The 16,352-nt window shown below is 45.2% G+C and overlaps 9 protein-coding genes across 9 annotated transcripts; 6 read left to right on the plus strand and 3 right to left on the minus strand.

Annotated features, from left to right (window-relative positions):
• Positions 1–51: 51 nt before the first annotated feature.
• V1513DRAFT_448927 (uncharacterized protein) lies at positions 52–1,163 on the plus strand. Its single transcript, XM_066898599.1, has 4 exons — positions 52–536; positions 594–640; positions 694–713; positions 762–1,163. The coding sequence occupies exons 1-4, from the start codon at positions 125–127 to the stop codon at positions 850–852; spliced, it is 570 nt and encodes a 189-aa protein (XP_066752280.1). The 5' UTR covers positions 52–124; the 3' UTR covers positions 853–1,163.
• Positions 1,164–1,285: 122 nt separating this feature from the next.
• V1513DRAFT_432762 (uncharacterized protein) lies at positions 1,286–1,930 on the minus strand (the record flags this gene model as incomplete). Its single annotated transcript, XM_066896411.1, has 1 exon — positions 1,286–1,930. One exon carries the CDS (start codon positions 1,928–1,930, stop codon positions 1,286–1,288), a length of 645 nt encoding a protein of 214 aa, XP_066752281.1.
• A 633-nt stretch (positions 1,931–2,563) lies between these two features.
• On the plus strand, positions 2,564–3,966 carry V1513DRAFT_448929 (immunoglobulin E-set). Its single transcript, XM_066898600.1, has 7 exons — positions 2,564–2,676; positions 2,739–2,785; positions 2,847–2,944; positions 3,005–3,074; positions 3,127–3,284; positions 3,335–3,389; positions 3,442–3,966. Exons 1-7 carry the CDS (start codon positions 2,621–2,623, stop codon positions 3,573–3,575), a joined length of 618 nt encoding a protein of 205 aa, XP_066752282.1. The 5' UTR covers positions 2,564–2,620; the 3' UTR covers positions 3,576–3,966.
• Positions 3,967–4,630: 664 nt separating this feature from the next.
• On the plus strand, positions 4,631–6,584 carry V1513DRAFT_459686 (P-loop containing nucleoside triphosphate hydrolase protein; the record flags this gene model as incomplete). The annotated part of the gene is made up of 3 exons (XM_066899778.1): positions 4,631–5,082; positions 5,138–5,220; positions 5,275–6,584. The coding sequence occupies 3 exons, from the start codon at positions 4,631–4,633 to the stop codon at positions 6,582–6,584; spliced, it is 1,845 nt and encodes a 614-aa protein (XP_066752283.1).
• Positions 6,585–7,096: 512 nt separating this feature from the next.
• Positions 7,097–8,637, minus strand: V1513DRAFT_417775 (WD40-repeat-containing domain protein). The gene is made up of 2 exons (XM_066895878.1): positions 7,754–8,637; positions 7,097–7,700 (listed from the first exon to the last, which is right to left on the minus strand). The coding sequence occupies exons 1-2, from the start codon at positions 8,567–8,569 to the stop codon at positions 7,218–7,220; spliced, it is 1,299 nt and encodes a 432-aa protein (XP_066752284.1). The 5' UTR covers positions 8,570–8,637; the 3' UTR covers positions 7,097–7,217.
• A 115-nt stretch (positions 8,638–8,752) lies between these two features.
• Positions 8,753–10,666, plus strand: V1513DRAFT_448941 (kinase-like domain-containing protein). The gene is made up of 2 exons (XM_066898601.1): positions 8,753–9,033; positions 9,086–10,666. The coding sequence occupies exons 1-2, from the start codon at positions 8,948–8,950 to the stop codon at positions 10,509–10,511; spliced, it is 1,512 nt and encodes a 503-aa protein (XP_066752285.1). The 5' UTR covers positions 8,753–8,947; the 3' UTR covers positions 10,512–10,666.
• V1513DRAFT_448942 (uncharacterized protein) lies at positions 10,663–12,517 on the plus strand. Its single transcript, XM_066898602.1, has 4 exons — positions 10,663–11,010; positions 11,066–11,197; positions 11,258–11,413; positions 11,466–12,517. The coding sequence occupies exons 1-4, from the start codon at positions 10,780–10,782 to the stop codon at positions 12,309–12,311; spliced, it is 1,365 nt and encodes a 454-aa protein (XP_066752286.1). The 5' UTR covers positions 10,663–10,779; the 3' UTR covers positions 12,312–12,517.
• Positions 12,518–12,519: 2 nt separating this feature from the next.
• Positions 12,520–13,082, minus strand: V1513DRAFT_459690 (uncharacterized protein; the record flags this gene model as incomplete). Its single annotated transcript, XM_066899779.1, has 4 exons — positions 12,520–12,613; positions 12,643–12,715; positions 12,803–12,992; positions 13,047–13,082. The coding sequence occupies 4 exons, from the start codon at positions 13,080–13,082 to the stop codon at positions 12,520–12,522; spliced, it is 393 nt and encodes a 130-aa protein (XP_066752287.1).
• A 981-nt stretch (positions 13,083–14,063) lies between these two features.
• On the plus strand, positions 14,064–15,731 carry V1513DRAFT_382328 (uncharacterized protein; the record flags this gene model as incomplete). Its single annotated transcript, XM_066895104.1, has 1 exon — positions 14,064–15,731. The coding sequence occupies one exon, from the start codon at positions 14,064–14,066 to the stop codon at positions 15,729–15,731; it is 1,668 nt and encodes a 555-aa protein (XP_066752288.1).
• Positions 15,732–16,352: the final 621 nt, after the last annotated feature.

Below are 16,352 nucleotides of genomic sequence, written 5' to 3' on the forward strand. Positions count from 1 at the left end.
ATCAAACCTGAGCCGCAGCACTTAACAAAGGGGACAAAGCGAAAATGCCGACGGTTTTTTTCACTCCATAAACCTTTGCCCCCTTAATAGGTAGCCTCTCCATACTAAGATTTATTCGACCGCAATGAGACATATTCTTCACTTTGCATTGACATGCCTGCTTTCGTTTGGCGGCCTGAGTACCGCTGAATCTTGGGCGGCAACGCATATGCGTGAAGAACATAATATTGAGAACTACGACGCCGCTTCATTTTTCACGTTGCACGATTCCGATAATTCACATTATTGGACGAAGCAAGATATTCTGTCGCTTTACGGAGTATTACACACAGTCGACCCGACAGGACACAGAAAGGAGCCGATACTAGCAGAAGAACAGAATAAGGTGTATGACACAATCATCGGGCTCATGGATACGGATAATGATGGATCCGTTTCGATGGATGAGTGGCTGGCATTCACACAGCAGGGCGGCGATTTACCAGACTTTGGACTAGGTCCAGGTCACCATGGCGACGTGGAGTATGAATATGAAAGTACGTTGCGGAATTTCGAGATGGTTAACAGTTATATACTGATTTGGACACACACAGTTCATCATTGGTTGAAATATCATTCGGAGGATGAAAACGACGAGAATGTAAGTGCTATTTGTTGAATTTTGTTCGGTCAAAAGCTAATGGAGGTAAACAGTTGAATCACGCCGAAGATATGTACGTGGTTGCCAAAGACTGACGAGAGATTTTACTCACGAATTGTAGTGAACACGAGAAGCTATTCCACCACATGGAAGATCAGGCGATTAAAGACCAGCACATGAATATTCCTCCAAAGTTTAGAGTCCAGGCTTAGAATTATTTGGCGTATCAGGCGTAATTAGGTGTATAAATAATTTCGAGCTTGAATGAATGGTTGAGCAGTTTCTGGAAGAAAATTAGACTGCATATAATTGTATATAGTGGAAGAATAGTCTATAAATCATCGGCTCTGTATCTGTTTAGTATTTCATGGTGACAGTCCAAGGTTACGAAGATCATATGAAATCCTATCACAAGTAACTCTCCTTTATAAGTCCTGCGATAATTGTTACAGCTTGTTCTTTAGATGCATGCGCATTATCTCTCCTACTGATATACTGTCAAGTAATTATGTCATCCATACACTAAGCATCCATAGTAACGCACATATAGTCAAATATTTATATATAAAAAAAACTCCTCAACTCCATAAACTATAGACACTAGAGATTCTTTAGCGACTGTGACCGTCACTACGACGTTTGAGATTATCTATTTGAAGGCGCGATCGGTGAAGAAGATTGTCGTGCCGGTCGATCTTCTTCGTAAGTTTTTTCCACGATTCTGTTCCGATCTTCTTTTGAAGCGAGCGCACCGACTGAAACTCCTGTACAAGAGATCCGACGAATGTAAGTCGCCGTAGAATAGAAAACGGCGCAACCTAGCCAAACGATAACGGCTGCGAGAATAAAAGACAGAAGGACAGTCTCTCTGTCACAGGTGTTTTGTTCAAAACATTCAATAATATCCTTGATATCGCTTTTGTCATTGATAGCCGAATTAGCGCACGGTGGTGGAGTTAAAATGTAGTGTAAGTGAGCTGAGAGTGCTGCTAACCAAAGAACACACCATATAGAATGAGTAGCATAATATTCTCGAGCTGTGTATCTAGCGATACAAACCAGGAAGCAGAGAGTCAAGAGTAACGACGTTCCAGACACGACTACTAGGTAGATCCAGATTGCCTGGACACCGATTGCCTTGACCTGGAGATTGTAGCCTGCGATACCTAGTACAACAGTCGAAATGATAATCTGCAAGATGCGTATAAACAAATTTGCTTGCATGGATGGACGGCGGAGAGCTGTAGGAGTGTCGCGTACAAAAGGAATTGCCGGATACTTCAAAGTCATGACGATGTGGAATAAGCGCAGTGTACTGTGGCGACCTATATAGAGCAAGTAATATGCCCTTAGTTATCAGAAATTTGGAAGAACAGATAACAAGAAAACCCTTATAAAAGTATGCCAAATTGGGAGTTGACAGAAGTCCGTCGTAGTTGTGTTTAATGCAAAATAAACAGTAAATAAACAGCAGGCCGTAGTCGCTTGTGTAACGTCTGCGACCCTTACAACCGGCATCGCCTTTCCGCTGCAATAACAACGATTATTATACTCTTGATGTTACAAAAAAGTCCATCACTTCCATTACGCAAAGAATCATGGTCAATTGAAATTTGAGATTTGAGAAATATCAAAGTGACACAACATTTGACTTTCAATCAGGTGGGGTGCTCTCAGCGGGTATATTGTACCCCGCGTAGATGATCTATATTGAATTAGCTGACAGATTGCCTCAATACGACAATTAATTCTGAGAAATAATATGCGCGTCGTAGCATGTGCTGAATATCTCGATAGGGTCGATAGATCCGTAAGTAATTATTATCAACTTCGAAGGGAACGAACAGGCATACCCCTGAGGGTGCGGCTGAACGCAAAGGTCTACCCTACCCCTTGCTTAGAGAATATTCCTTCACCTTGTATGGCAATCTAATCTCTATTGTGGTATACACATATAAATTTTAAGGCCTGAATTTGAAAATGGAAATCGTAACTGGTGCAGATGATGACGAGCTCGTTCACGAGGCCGGTGAGGGGTAAGCAATCAATACTGGAGGTACTTGCCGAAATGCATTTGACTGAATAAACTGTTTATTAGATATAAAGTTGCACAAAAAAAGACAGTCGAGCAATATGTTAAGCTAGGTATGCCATTTGCGTGTTGACACATTTATATCAAAGACTGTAGCCTATTATTGGAATTTAGACGACGACGATCCATCCCTAAGGAAATGGAAGGAATCTCTTGGTCTTACGAGTGGAGCAATGTCTGGCTCCATTGGTGCCCCCGGAGATAATCGGAAGGTTAGTGCTGGACGGTATTGCTTGCAAACAACAACAAAATTGTCTGATATCAGATTAAAGGTTATTATCCTGCGATTGGAATTGCAGATTCAGGGACACGAGACAATTTTGGTTGATCTCGACAAGCCCAGTACGTTTCCTCTAGAAATACACCATTTGCGAGATGCTAATGGGTATTTCAGAGGCCCTTGAGGAGCTGAAATCCCGGCCCATAGTGCTGAAAGAAGGTTCGCAATATAAAGTTCGCATCAGATTCCGCGTTCAGCACGAGATCATTACCGGTCTGCGCTATCTGCAACTCGTTAAGCGAAAGGGAATTAGAGTCGACAAAAGCGATGAGGTGAGTAGATAGCGCCTGCCGCATCGGCGTAGATATCTAACAAAACCTAGGTTTGCGGTAGCTACTCGCCAAACACCCATGAGAAGCCATATTATGAGAAGACTTGTAAGTTGCAATTTGCATGGTAATTGACAATGTCCCTGGCTAACCATGCCAGTCATTGAGGAGGAAGCGCCATCAGGATTAATAGCTCGGGGTTCTTATAATATTACATCGAAGTTTGTGGACGATGACGGCGCTACACATTTGCTATTCACATGGACATTGAACATCAAGAAGGAATGGGATTAGAAAAGGAGAAAAGTTTGCTTAAACCTTTAAAATTTGATTACCCAGACTAAAGCTCCATTGACATCCTTTGTGAGCTTCTCCTAAAGACTGTCCAGCATTCGCAACCGTTTCTTATTGCTGCTGTAACTTTAAATTGGCTTAGAAAAAGGGGAACAGGATAGCTGACAGAGAGAATCGAGACCGATGGTGATCGAGGCCGATGGTGTACATCAGTCATATCCTCATTACGCTGGCGTAATTTGTGATGGCCCGGCATGGGCCGAGTGCCATCTGCTGGGTGATAACATCAGCAAGTACATGATATCAATGATCAATACAGCTGTAGAATCAAGGAATGTGTCTATTAAATTGTGGCGATTAAAGTAACCAACATGAAAGCTCTTGTGGTGGCAAACTTCACTTAAAGTAGCGTGCCACAAACCGGTGTAGAGGTCGGTAGGGTAACATTAATCAAACGACCCTAAACCCAATCAATGTGCTGAGTCAGAAACCGGTAATTCTGACAAAGATTTGGTGTGCGTAGCAGATCTGCTGCTAGAGTTGCCGCCACGACGGCGAACTTTTTTTTTCTTTTTTTTTTTTTTCTAGCTCGCCCCTTCCTCTCTTTTATCTGTACCCCTTCAACACAACTTTTAGTTGATTATCTCTTGATTTCACCCGTCACATACTCTTATTGACCTATATTATTCAACATGGCGGATATTTCCGAGAAGTTTGACAGCATGAGCATTAAGGACCAAGGAAACGAGCAGTCGTGGGGCGGCGCTGATCGCCGTACGTATGTTCCTCCCCACGCGCGAAAATTCGGTGATCTTTCTTCCTCCAAATACAGTCACGGGTATGTATTATTTGTTAAGTCGTCAGGGAGACACGGTTGGAAGTCACGGAGACTGCAGCAAAGTTGTCGGCTGAATGTACTGCTGTCTCAAGTTGCGTTTGTTTCAGGCTACGCCATTCAGCTTTGGCACTGTTAATATGTTCTGCTCAACGATCTTCATTTCACTGGCCGTGGAACTCTATAATATAATAATATGTTGGAGAATATTGTTAACAACATGAGTAACAGTGGTGGTGACGATAATAATGATTGGGCTTCCTCACGTGTTGGCCGTGGCGGTTATGCTAACCGTGGCTACGGCGGCGACAGCTATGGCCCCCGCGGTGGTGGCTACGGCTACAGTGGTGGTCGCAGCTCCGGTCGCGATGGTGGTTACGGCGGTCGGGCAGACGGCTTCGGTGGCGGTTACCGAGGTGGCGACAGACGATCTGGCGGTTCTGAGGGCAAGTTCGTCGATGGACAGCACATCCCTGGTCCCAGAGATGCTAGGATTGAGAAGGAGCTCTTTGGTGAACCTGGTGACGGAAGCAGACAGAGCACCGGTATTAACTTCGACAACTACGATGAAATTCCAGTTGAGGCCTCTGGAGACCACGTCCCAGATCCCATCACCGCATTCACTTCGCCACCGATCGAGGAGCTTTTGCTTTCCAATATCGAGCTAGCTGGGTAAGTTTTGTGTCTGAATAGTGGCGTTGAATAACTAGCTAATGTGGATATGTAGTTACACAAGGCCCACTCCAGTTCAGAAGTACTCTATTCCTATTGTTGTAGGCGGCCGAGATTTGATGGCCTGCGCTCAGACCGGTAAGAATTGGTTGCTATTCATTACACGACATCAGAGATCTAATGAAAGTATAGGTTCTGGAAAGACCGGCGGTTTTTTGTTTCCCATTCTCTCTCAAGCTTACACTCAAGGCCCTGCTAGGGTCCAGCAGGAGACTTCTGTGAACAATTTCGTCAGAACTCGAAAGGCATTCCCTACGTCATTGATTCTCGCACCCACTCGTGAGCTCGTCTCTCAGATCTACGATGAGTCTCGGAAATTCGCATATCGATCGTGGGTCAGACCTTGTGTCGTTTACGGTGGTGCTGATATTGGCACCCAGCTGCGTCAGATTGAGCGTGGTTGCGATTTATTGGTTGCTACTCCTGGTCGATTGGTTGACCTTCTCGAGCGCGGCCGCATCTCGCTCTCTAGTATCAAGTTTTTGATCCTCGATGAGGCTGATCGCATGCTTGATATGGGTTTTGAGCCCCAAATCCGAAGGATTGTCGAGGGTGAGGATATGCCCTCCGTCAAGGACAGACAAACTCTCATGTTCTCTGCTACATTCCCAAGAGACATTCAGATGTTGGCTCGTGACTTCTTGAAGGACTACATTTTCCTGTCTGTTGGCCGTGTCGGTTCTACCTCTGAGAACATTACTCAGAAGGTCGAATATGTCGAGGACTCCGATAAGCGATCTGTTCTATTGGACATCCTTGCTTCCAACAAGGGAGGCCTTACCTTAATCTTCACAGAGACCAAGCGTATGGCAGACTCTCTTTGCGACTTCTTGATTAATCAGAACTTCCCAGCCACTTCAATTCACGGTGACCGTACTCAGAGAGAGCGTGAGGCTGCTCTTGAGATGTTCCGAAGCGGCAGAGCTCCTATCATGGTTGCTACTGCTGTTGCAGCGAGAGGTCTCGACATTCCTAATGTCACTCATGTCGTCAACTATGATCTTCCATCTGACATCGATGATTACGTCCACCGTATCGGTCGTACCGGACGTGCCGGTAACACCGGTCTTGCCACTGCTTTCTTCAATCGTGGTAACCGCGGCGTCGTCAAGGAGCTGATCGATATCCTGCGCGAAGCTAACCAAGAAGTTCCTGATTTCTTGGAGGCCGTCGCTAACGAAGGTGGCTACGCCTCTCGAGGACGTGGCGGCCGTGGCGGTCGCGGTGGTGGCACGCGTGACTTTCGTCGTGGTGGCGGTGGTGGTGGCGGTGGTGGTGGCGCTGGCTACGACAGTGGCTACGGTGGTGGAGCCTATGGTGGTTCTGGTTACGGTGGTGGCTATGGCGGCGGTTATGGCGGCGGCTATCAAAACTCTGGATCGTCGTATGGCAACACTGGTTCGTCATACGGCGGGGGGAACACCCAGAGCAGTTGGTGGTAAATTCACTAAGCTCCTTACTTGTGACTTTTGATGGTTGAGATTTATTGTTTTACATTCCTTACATTTGTTTCCGTTTCTTAGCTATAGAATTGCTCCTATTCTTGTGGTGCGCCAGTGACAGTTTGACATGTGTATGACTATATATGAGGATCTGCACATTTCTACATAGATTTTTGCTTTTTATTTCGGGAATAAGTTGGGTATGCGTATTCCTTTTGTGTATATTGCTTGTTTTTGCGTTTGATATTATAGGCTATGTTTGATATGTATACTGTCGGACTATTTTTTTTCTTTCTTATTCCGTTGGGTGCGTTGTTTGCGTTTCTCGGTTGTTTCTTTTTCCTTAGTCATTTATTCTCGGTCGTCTTTTCGGTAATGCAGGGTATAGACGAAGGGCAACAAAAGTTATTTGTTTGAATGGTTAATGGGAAAAAGGAAACGGGAAACATTCATGGTTCGGCAAACAGAAAATTTGGTTTAATGTACAAAGCATGACGTGTTTATTTATTTCTCTCTGGGTAGGGATACGCATAGATGTGAACTGGTGATCTAGACAAGAATGGGCATACATAAACAACTGTATTTCATATACAAGATATAATAAAAATGTTTAATTATAAATCAATAATGCTTTTATTCGCTCTCGTATTCACTCTCAGTGGCTTTATCTACTCGTCTCAAAGTGTCATACTTTTCGACTTCTTCTGCGACTAGAGTACAACAGTTGAGGCGCTCGTTAGTTTGATATACCGCAATAGGCTCGCGAGCGTTCAAGTTCCAAATAACAATTTTTCCGTCTGATGAAACGCTTGACATAAACATCGTGGTTTGAGTTGTTGCTCTCGCGTCATCGGAACAAAGTACTGGTGGTGGAGTGCGAGCGTAGAATTCAAAGTCTTTGACTCGAATGGAATGTGCTTTCAAATCAAAGGCGATTGGGATATCATCCTCGACAGCTTTGGCGGAGTCTCTGAAAGTAATCGAGCCTGTCGAGTCGGAAGTGACGAGGTATTCCGTTATAACTTTCTCGTTGTCATTGTTTACCTCGTTGAGAGAAACGTATCGAAGTCTGTAAAGTGGTGATTTGAGTTCAATTGACGAAAGAGGTTTCGCCGACTAATTTATCGTCAGCACGTCACAACGTTCTTAGATGACTCTTGGAACCTTACCATGTCGTAGATTACTATCTTTGTCTGCCACCCAACTGCGTACTTATCACCGTCCGTACTCCAAGCAACTTGAATTGCCTCACCGCCAGTCAATTTCAATACGCTCGCATTCTTCGCAGTCATCAAATTCCACAAGCGAAGCGTCCGATCCCTACCAACGCTTAATGCGATCTTCCCAGACGGATGAACAGAAATATCATTAACCGCTCCCTTATGTCCTTTCATATTCGCAAGCACTTCCCAGTCTTTTGTACGCCAGACCAAAACTTTTCCATCTTCGCCCCCGCTGAGCAGCCACTTTCCGTTTCCGCCGGCAGATTTCTCCTCCACGTTGTCTTCTACCCTAATTGCTGAAGAAACAAATTCAAGACACGTAACAGCACCCTCGTGGTACATTAACGTTCCGATTTCCTTTCGCTTCTGAAGATCGTATAATCGGATATGCTCATCGTTTCCACCCGTAACAAGGTACCGCTTGGCGCAGGCGATACTTCTGATCGATGCAGTATGTGGTGCAAAATGAAATACTGGCGTAAAGAAATTAGCTTCGGTAGATCCGGCATCCTCAAACTTCTTTGACGAAAATGCCGAAATTCCAGCAGTTAATGACAGGCATAGGAGATTGTGTTCATAGGATCCTGTTATTACTCGCAGAATCGGTGCGAGATTTTTCGAAATAGTTGTGGACACCTGGACTTCTTGGTTGGCATCGTTTTGGCTGGATTCGTCTGGCGATATTAGGTTCCCCAGTGCCACAGAATCGTTTTTCGACTTCTTGTCCTCATGAGATTTTTCTTCTCTTTTTCGCTTCGCCATTCTGTCGGTTATATGTACAAGAAGAGGGACAGGCGAGGTTGTTGCGATGTGCAAACGCCTTTTGAATCTCAATTTTATTTAGGAAAAAATTCTGAAATTCAGGGGCGAGCGAACTGCGGGACTTATCCCAACTTAATTTGGTAACAATCTTTCCAGTAATATCTTTCTTTACTTGCGCAATGAGTCGCAAAACAACACCAAAGATAACATAAGGGTAGGGGTTAAGTTGTCGTAGCAACGCATTGGTAAACACAAAGCAGACTAGGCCTTGCTTTTTATGTCATCTTGGCGGTGTCCACCCGTATTCCCCACAATCTCTGCACATTATTGGATTCAAAGCATAGTCACTGAATACTCTGTCTCCTGTCTTCTAATTTCATGGGGGACTCTGAAGCGACGCTAGAGTTACCAAAGAATCTAGGATTTTACGTTGGTGATGCCATCGGCCAAGGCGCGTTCGCCACGTACGTACAGAAACAATTTTTAGTTGACATAATACTGACACTTTGCACATAGGGTGCACTTATGTCAAGTATTCGGTAAGGCGACTTCCGTGTTTGCCGTGAAGTTCGTTCACAAAGCAGCGGCCAAAGCACGAGGTGGTCTCTCTACGAAAGATATCATCCGCGAAATCACACTGCATAAAGCATGTTCTCCACACAAAAATATTATTACATTATTTGGGTACAATGAAGATGAAAATTGGATATGGCTTAAAATGCAAGCGGCAATGGGTGGTGACTTGTTTGACAAAATCGAGCCGGACGTCGGCGTGCACGAGGATATTGGCCAGTTGTATTTCCAGCAGTTGATAGGCGCAATTGAATTCATACACTCACAAGGAATTGCGCATCGAGATATTAAACCAGAGAATATCTTGCTAGATGCCGATGGCAACTTGATGCTTTCGGATTTTGGATTTGCAACGATTTTCGAAAGACATGGAACTCGGAAACAATCGACTACGATATGCGGTAGTGCGCCATATTGCGCGCCTGAAGTTGTGGGCCGGAAGTCGTATGATTCCGATTTGGCAGATATTTGGTCATGTGGAGTCGTTTTGTTCGTCTTGTTGTCTGGGTGCACGCCATGGCAGTGGGCAGTGGAACACGATCCTGACTACGGACGATACAAGAGGTCTAAAGGAAGGGTCAAAGAATATCCATGGGACCGGCCACCAAGGGCAGTTTTATCACTGCTAAGGAAATTGATGAGAGAGAATCCAAGGGAAAGAATGTCTTTAAAGAATATTCGCATGCATCCTTGGTTTAAGAAGCCAAATAAGTTGATCTCTCCAAACGGCCAATGCGCGGATCCGATCAGACTGGCTGAGAAATTAATTCTCAATATGCATATTGACGTTGATGAGCCTGACGTTCTTGATGACAAACGACCTATGTCCGATCGATATCACTCCTGCTCACAGCCGACAGAGTTGAGGGCAAACATGGTACTGAAACCGGTGGTTGTGCGGACGAAGCTAGCCAGCATCCAAGGTGCATTTACTCAGTCGGGCAGCGTACAAGACGTTTCGCTGCTCCAATTCTCACAACGAAAGCCTACGCAAATTCCAGATTCTCTCACGCAGCGAGCCAGGCGGTTTAACGAGCTCTGTCCTCCAACGACTCTAAACAAATTCTTTGCTGCGGTTCCTCTACAGTCATTATCATCGCGTTTAGCCGCCGCTTTACATGAACTAGCTGTCCCAGTAGATGAATCTTCGGACGTCAAGAGCTACGACGGTTTACTTATCTCGGTCACGACATTCGACAGGAGAAAATGTGTTATGATGGGCACTATCAAATGCACTGCCCGGCATCAGTACGATAACTTTGTGGAGGTATTGTTCTCAAGATCGAAAGGCGATCCGTTGGAGTGGCGACATTTTTTCAAAATGGTTGCCAAGTTGTGCATGGATATTATTTACACGGAGGAGAACTAAGATCAGATATTTTGGGTAGCTACAAGCTACATGTCATTTAATACCATATTTGCATAGTAAATATTGATTTAGACAACTTTACCAGAGCTGTTTTGTGTAGAAGTGCTAGATAAAAGGAAGGCTACAGTTACCCCTGACGGATAAGCGAGCGGCATCGTTAGTTGCGTGCAGATCAATGCGCCATATTTCAGCATTTGGATCGTCACTGGCATGGCCAAATAGCTAAATCAAACTATTTTACCCAAATTCATGGGGATAGACAAATTCGATGCCAGTTGCGCCGCCGATAGCATTTATTCCTCCGAGTGCGGGTCTATTTGCGCCGGCGGTAGACAGCCATAAATCGCCGAATGTCCAATCTGCATTATCAGCGGTTATTGATTCGAAGGAAACAGATGTCGAGAAGACGAGCGAGGCGGCATATCAAGAGGCGAGATCGACGGCTATGTATGCGTCGCAGTGTAATCAGTACTTGACAGCCATCGTGAGGTTTACGAAGGTAATACGTCGTGGTATCTTATGATATGTTACAAAGCTGAAGCGGAAGTGGGTAGATGGAATTCAATTATGGACTTCGGATACAAGAGTTGTATCTCAGAGCGTTGGCTGCATTAGGAAAGAAATATCCTGAGTTTGCATTGGCGGATGGGTTGAGTATGATAGACGAAAATAAGGAAAACTACAGAGTAGGTAGCTACTAGTTCGTCGATTTCCCGAAGCATTAACGTACTGAAATTTGAATTCAGGGATATTGGCTTTCAGGTCTTGCATACGAGCGACTCAGCAAATATGGTCTCGCAAGAGAAATATATACTGCCGGCATATCAGTGTTAGATGACTTGCTGTCGAAAAATGGGACAAACTTCTCAGGACTGGTTTCAGGCAAGATGGTCCTCAAAGGTGTACGTGCTGTTATTGATTCTTGCGTATGACGGCTATACTAATTGGTCCAAGTGCATTCAAACGCTCGATTCGCGAGATCTCGATGATATATCAGCCATAACTCAAGGTATCCGCTCGTTGTCCTTATATGCTTCACTGAAGTCAACTGATTCGATAATTACACAATCCATTACATCTACAGCCTCGTCGGCCACTTCAACTGCGACGCCAGAGCCAGAGCAAGAGCAAGAGCAAGAGAAATTTGCAAGGCTGTTAGATCCGGCGGCATATCTTCCCATGGAGCTTATACTTCACATCCTGAGCTACGTGGACATGGACTTCCGGATGGCCGTCCGATTCCAGTCGTTAAGTCGTACTTGGCGAGAAGCCGTAAAGTCAACACCCAAATTCTGGAAGGACCTAGATCTGACACGGGTAAATTGGGACTACATGACAAAAGAGATTCTGCAAGGCTACGTCAACTGTGCCATGGGCGTAGAGCGCGTACACTTCGACTGGATACTGCCAAATCGACATGAGGATGATTTTGACGAGCGATGGTACGAGCTTGTATGGTGGATTGCCAGTCTAAGTAGACACGCAAAGACTCGTGATGGAAATTGTATCGTTTCTGCCAATCAGCGCTGTTGCACATTTGTGCTTACGCCTTGTGTGCCGTACCTCTCGCGGCATAGACCAGCTGAAGATAACATGCTAGTGATACAATGGGGCCCGGAGGAGCACTTTAGAATTCCAGAGAACTTGGTGTCAGATCTGCTTGGTAGATTGGCCAGTAGAAAAACACGAAGACCTGGCTCGCTACGGTTATTTGAGATATCGAAATGGTTACTCGCGCGGGAGCGATGGGATGGAGGCTTAGAGCCTCAGTGGGAGAGGGAAGAAGTTGAATCCCTGTGAATGAATGGAGACTTGCGAGCGCCTTGGCTGGCTCTCGTGCTATAGAAGTGATACCCCATGGGTACTGAGTATACTAGACGTGTGATGACATATAATCTTATGGCAAACATGCGCACGATTCTTAGTTTCAATGACTTGCGTGGGTTAAATGGTAAATCCATTCCAGAATATCATTGAAAAATTTGACAAAAGCTGGAGACCCAACGAATCAAATTCTCTTCAAACAATTCTGCAGTGTTTGCAGTCTGCTTTGCTTCCACCAAGTCATAATCGTTGGCTGAGTACCGTTCTCCCTATGTTGCCTAGATCATGACTTTTCCGTAAATGATACGAAACATTGGTTGTAGATGTTGATCTCGCAGAGTCCTTGATTGACCACTTCTGACAGTGTTGCAAGTTATTAACTGATCATACCGAAGCTTCTTCGAACTCTTTGGCCTCTACTGTTGGCTGAGGTTGTAATTTCAAATAGTTCCCAAAGCCAGTGATACGAGATCCGAGATTGCGTTGAAAGATATTGGATGCTGTGCGAATCGTTGAGAATTCAAGATTGTGAACTTCTGCAGGTAATGCTGTAGAGGATGACCGAGAGGCAATCTGGCCGATAGAATCCTTGTGTCCCAGATCAAAGGAGCTCGCAATGCTCGACTGGTCCGTGGCTGACAAGATATTCGCCATCGGCTCATCTCCTTGGTAACCGTCATTCAATAAACAACCGATTGTTCAATAATCAACCGATTGCTTTCGGCGGTGTCGCGTCGGAGGATCCATATTTTTTCTAAGTCGTCAAGTGGGCGGGCTAATGATAAGTAGCAGATCCGGATAGTTTTTTCGTAGAATGTTTGTAAGTTCCGCGGGTTGTCACAATTTTACACGCCATACCTAAATAGGAATGCGATTACTATAAAGATTACTTTACGATTAGGCTCTCATTTTTGCGATTAACTTTAATAGTATAAATGTTGACGGTAAGTTAATCGTATCCACCCCTAGCACTAAGAAATATAAACTAGCACTAGTAGGTTGTAGTTATCTTCAGGAAACAGTCGTGGACTGATGGCGACTGGCGAGTAAGCGTATATCTAATCTTTCTTGAGAGGGCACGATTGGCGGTCGCCGGCGTTGAGTTGTAATCACTGCGTCATATTTTGATGATTGTCACGCCTAGGCTGTGAGCATTTTCACTATTAGAACTGCACTGCGGGATTTATTTCCTCACAACCATTCTGCTGCTGGCTTTAGTTCTGGCTTTAGTAGCCGCTAATTACGCGTGGAAAATGTACTGTTGCTCTAACAGTCGTCATTTATTCTTCGTACAAGTGTAAATTTGCTTAAATATATATCAAGGAGAAGTAAGTACTGCAATTTATCTGCAATTTATCTGGTCAATTCGAGCCAGTGTTTCGTTCGGTCTGAACTAAAAGTTCACCGAAGAAGAGACTTATTCGATGCTGACGCGAGATATTTATTAGTCCAGGCATTGATTGCATGTTTGTACCATCCCGTGCAAATAGCTGTAACCCTCAAAGCAAGCCGCCACATCTCGACTATACAGCCCTCGCGCCGATTATCGTATTTGCGTCGGACGCAATCTACATTACAGCCACTAAGCAACTAATAATAAGTCGGCATTGTCACTTCGTCCTTAGTCGGCCATTGCAGCATACACTGAACATTCATTGATCTCCACGGCCATTCGACTGCTTACCAATTCACGGCCTTCGTTTTGTTCTCATCACGCGCCAATTTAACATGGGGAGCGAGGGCAAGCCCCTTGACATATACTTCGGTGTACTCGTTGTGCCAAATCCGAATAAAGATGGCGCTGTGAATGATCTAGACGTCGCAACAGTGCCCGAATCAATGTCCTTCAGATTGAGTGATTCCAACGCGATGACTTTCTACTTAGCGTCAAAAGATTCAGGATCACACTTCTCGGCACTGCTCTACGTCCCGACGATAGATGACACGGAAGACTGTGGGTACGACTCGCTTCCGAGTAACGTCACGCATGTATCACAACTACCGTCACGATACAATAACGTTGCGCTCGCGCCGCTGACGAGCCCAAGTTGCGCGCGAATATGGATGGACAGAGCGCATTTCGACGGTGCGCAGGACATTATTTTCTACGGACCAAACGATGGCGGCGGATCTGGCGGTCTGAACGATAACTCGAGTGCAATACCTAGTGCAGATTGGATAGGGAGTACGAATGGATTGACGTACTCAATATACTACATTCCGGGCAGCCTTGGTGAAGAGCTCGTCAATTACTTGTCACTATATTCGGGTAATATGACCGGGGTACCATATGGATCAGAACTTGTTCAATACTTTGATTTTCGGGACTATGTTCGGGTTGCAGTGGAGATCAACAATCCAAATTCAAATAATATACCGGGACTGTGGGTATTTCTAGTCATCGCTCTAGCAGTGTTGTTATTAACGGGCATCACGTCGTCATTTATTGTCCATCTCCTACAATATCGAAACCGGAGACAGCTCCGGCAAAGAATCGCCAATGGTGAAATTGATTTGGAAGCCTTGGGAATTAAGCGGCTCACGGTGCCGCGCTGGATTCTGGATAAACTACCGGTACGAGTGTACGTACCTGGTGATCCACGCTACGTGAGGCATTCATCAGACGAAGCAACAAAACCAGAGGTTGATAATATTCAGCTACAGCATCCGTTTCCAGCAACCACAACTGCTGTCACGGCGAAGAGTCTCGGGCCGGATGGCCCACCAACACCCTCTTCAACGCCATTATCTGTGTCAGAGTTTAGCCAGACAACGTGTCCTATCTGTCTTGAAGACTTTATTCCCAACGTTACTCTCGTTCGCGAATTGCCATGTCTGCACATTTATCATCTCGAATGCATCGACGCGTTTTTAGAACATCAATCATCTCTATGTCCACTTTGCAAACAATCGGCTCTGCCACGAGGATACATTCCGTCGACGCTTCGCATCACAAACGCTACTGTCCGTCGTGAGAGGCGTCTGAGACGAGACAATGCTTTAGGCGACGAAGACGACCGTTCCACTTTCGGACGATTTTCGCGGCTGTGGCGTGGACGGTCAAACAGAGACTATAACGACCAGCTTGATGAATACGAGTTGCAAGACATGCCTATTGTCAGGCAACAGGTCGCTCTGACTCCCTCTGATAATAATTCTCCTTCTGCAACAGCTGGCCCGGAGCAGCCAGATGTCGACATGGCAGATATCACAGCTGAGCGTCACACACGGCCTCAATCTGGCCGACAAGCTCGGCGAGAGAATGAAACACAGTCTGTGATTGCTGCCGACGGTGCGATCGTCGCTGACGATGGCACTGTCTTCATGATGGAAAATCAGCATGAAGAATCGAGAATGCGAAGGGCAGTACATATTTTATTCCCCTACTTTGCCTGATTCATTTATTTCACTATTGAGTATACGATATTTTCAGATGTGGTTCCGTTAATTAACGGTTATATTAATTGGTTAGTCACGATTGTATTTGATTGATTCTTAGCATGTACGGTCGAATTTGTGGCACGGATGGGTGGCGTTGGTTGTTTATTTTTTCATTCAATGTCGGAATAGCTTATTGTAATTAATGGGAATGATTGTGTGTCAATGTATTACTTCACACGTCTTTGTGTTCTGATAACCTGTTATGATTTTCTCTATCGGTTGTCATAACCGACGTCTAAGTTTATCAATCTAAACCCCATCCCTACGCCGCACCATGCCCGCCCGCATATTGAATGCCTGTCTGGCTCCGCCAGTCCCGGTCACCTTCCTTCACACTAAATCGTGACCTCACCAGATCGTGGTGCATTTCCAGATTGCTAGCAAGTCACTCATCTTGAAGCTTCTGGTAGAAAACTTGAAGATTCTACTGAGAAATTCTGTGGCTGACGTAAATAGATGTCAGGTTAGTTGCCAGTTGGTTTTCTGTTTGTTTTGCTGTGATTGGCCGCGGACGCGTGGAGTATGCAGCGGTTTGCATACGCGCCCCGAATGTACTTGGGTCTGCGTGAGAGTGTG

This window comes from Lipomyces chichibuensis (assembly GCF_038497645.1).
Source record: "Lipomyces chichibuensis strain CBS 12929 unplaced genomic scaffold V1513scaffold_28, whole genome shotgun sequence".
Lineage (NCBI taxonomy): Eukaryota > Fungi > Ascomycota > Lipomycetes > Lipomycetales > Lipomycetaceae > Lipomyces > Lipomyces chichibuensis.

What these genes read in the sequence shown, in the direction of transcription:
- V1513DRAFT_448927 (XM_066898599.1), top strand. Translation starts at nt 125, where the DNA reads ATGAGACATATTCTTCACTTTGCATTGACATGCCTGCTTTCGTTTGGC. An exon ending in CGTGGAGTATGAATATGAAA is followed by an intron (nt 537 to 593) that starts GTACGTTGCGGA and finishes GGACACACACAG; the next exon opens with TTCATCATTGGTTGAAATAT. An exon ending in TTGAATCACGCCGAAGATAT is followed by an intron (nt 714 to 761) that starts GTACGTGGTTGC and finishes CACGAATTGTAG; the next exon opens with TGAACACGAGAAGCTATTCC.
- V1513DRAFT_448929 (XM_066898600.1), top strand. Translation starts at nt 2,621, where the DNA reads ATGGAAATCGTAACTGGTGCAGATGATGACGAGCTCGTTCACGAGGCC. An exon ending in CGAGCAATATGTTAAGCTAG is followed by an intron (nt 2,786 to 2,846) that starts GTATGCCATTTG and finishes ATTGGAATTTAG; the next exon opens with ACGACGACGATCCATCCCTA. An exon ending in GGTTGATCTCGACAAGCCCA is followed by an intron (nt 3,075 to 3,126) that starts GTACGTTTCCTC and finishes TGGGTATTTCAG; the next exon opens with AGGCCCTTGAGGAGCTGAAA.
- V1513DRAFT_417775 (XM_066895878.1), bottom strand. Translation starts at nt 8,569, where the DNA reads ATGGCGAAGCGAAAAAGAGAAGAAAAATCTCATGAGGACAAGAAGTCG. An exon ending in AGATAGTAATCTACGACATG is followed by an intron (nt 7,701 to 7,753) that starts GTAAGGTTCCAA and finishes ACGATAAATTAG; the next exon opens with TCGGCGAAACCTCTTTCGTC.
- V1513DRAFT_448941 (XM_066898601.1), top strand. Translation starts at nt 8,948, where the DNA reads ATGGGGGACTCTGAAGCGACGCTAGAGTTACCAAAGAATCTAGGATTT. An exon ending in GGCCAAGGCGCGTTCGCCAC is followed by an intron (nt 9,034 to 9,085) that starts GTACGTACAGAA and finishes CTTTGCACATAG; the next exon opens with GGTGCACTTATGTCAAGTAT.
- V1513DRAFT_448942 (XM_066898602.1), top strand. Translation starts at nt 10,780, where the DNA reads ATGCCAGTTGCGCCGCCGATAGCATTTATTCCTCCGAGTGCGGGTCTA. An exon ending in CCATCGTGAGGTTTACGAAG is followed by an intron (nt 11,011 to 11,065) that starts GTAATACGTCGT and finishes GGAAGTGGGTAG; the next exon opens with ATGGAATTCAATTATGGACT. An exon ending in AAAATAAGGAAAACTACAGA is followed by an intron (nt 11,198 to 11,257) that starts GTAGGTAGCTAC and finishes ATTTGAATTCAG; the next exon opens with GGATATTGGCTTTCAGGTCT.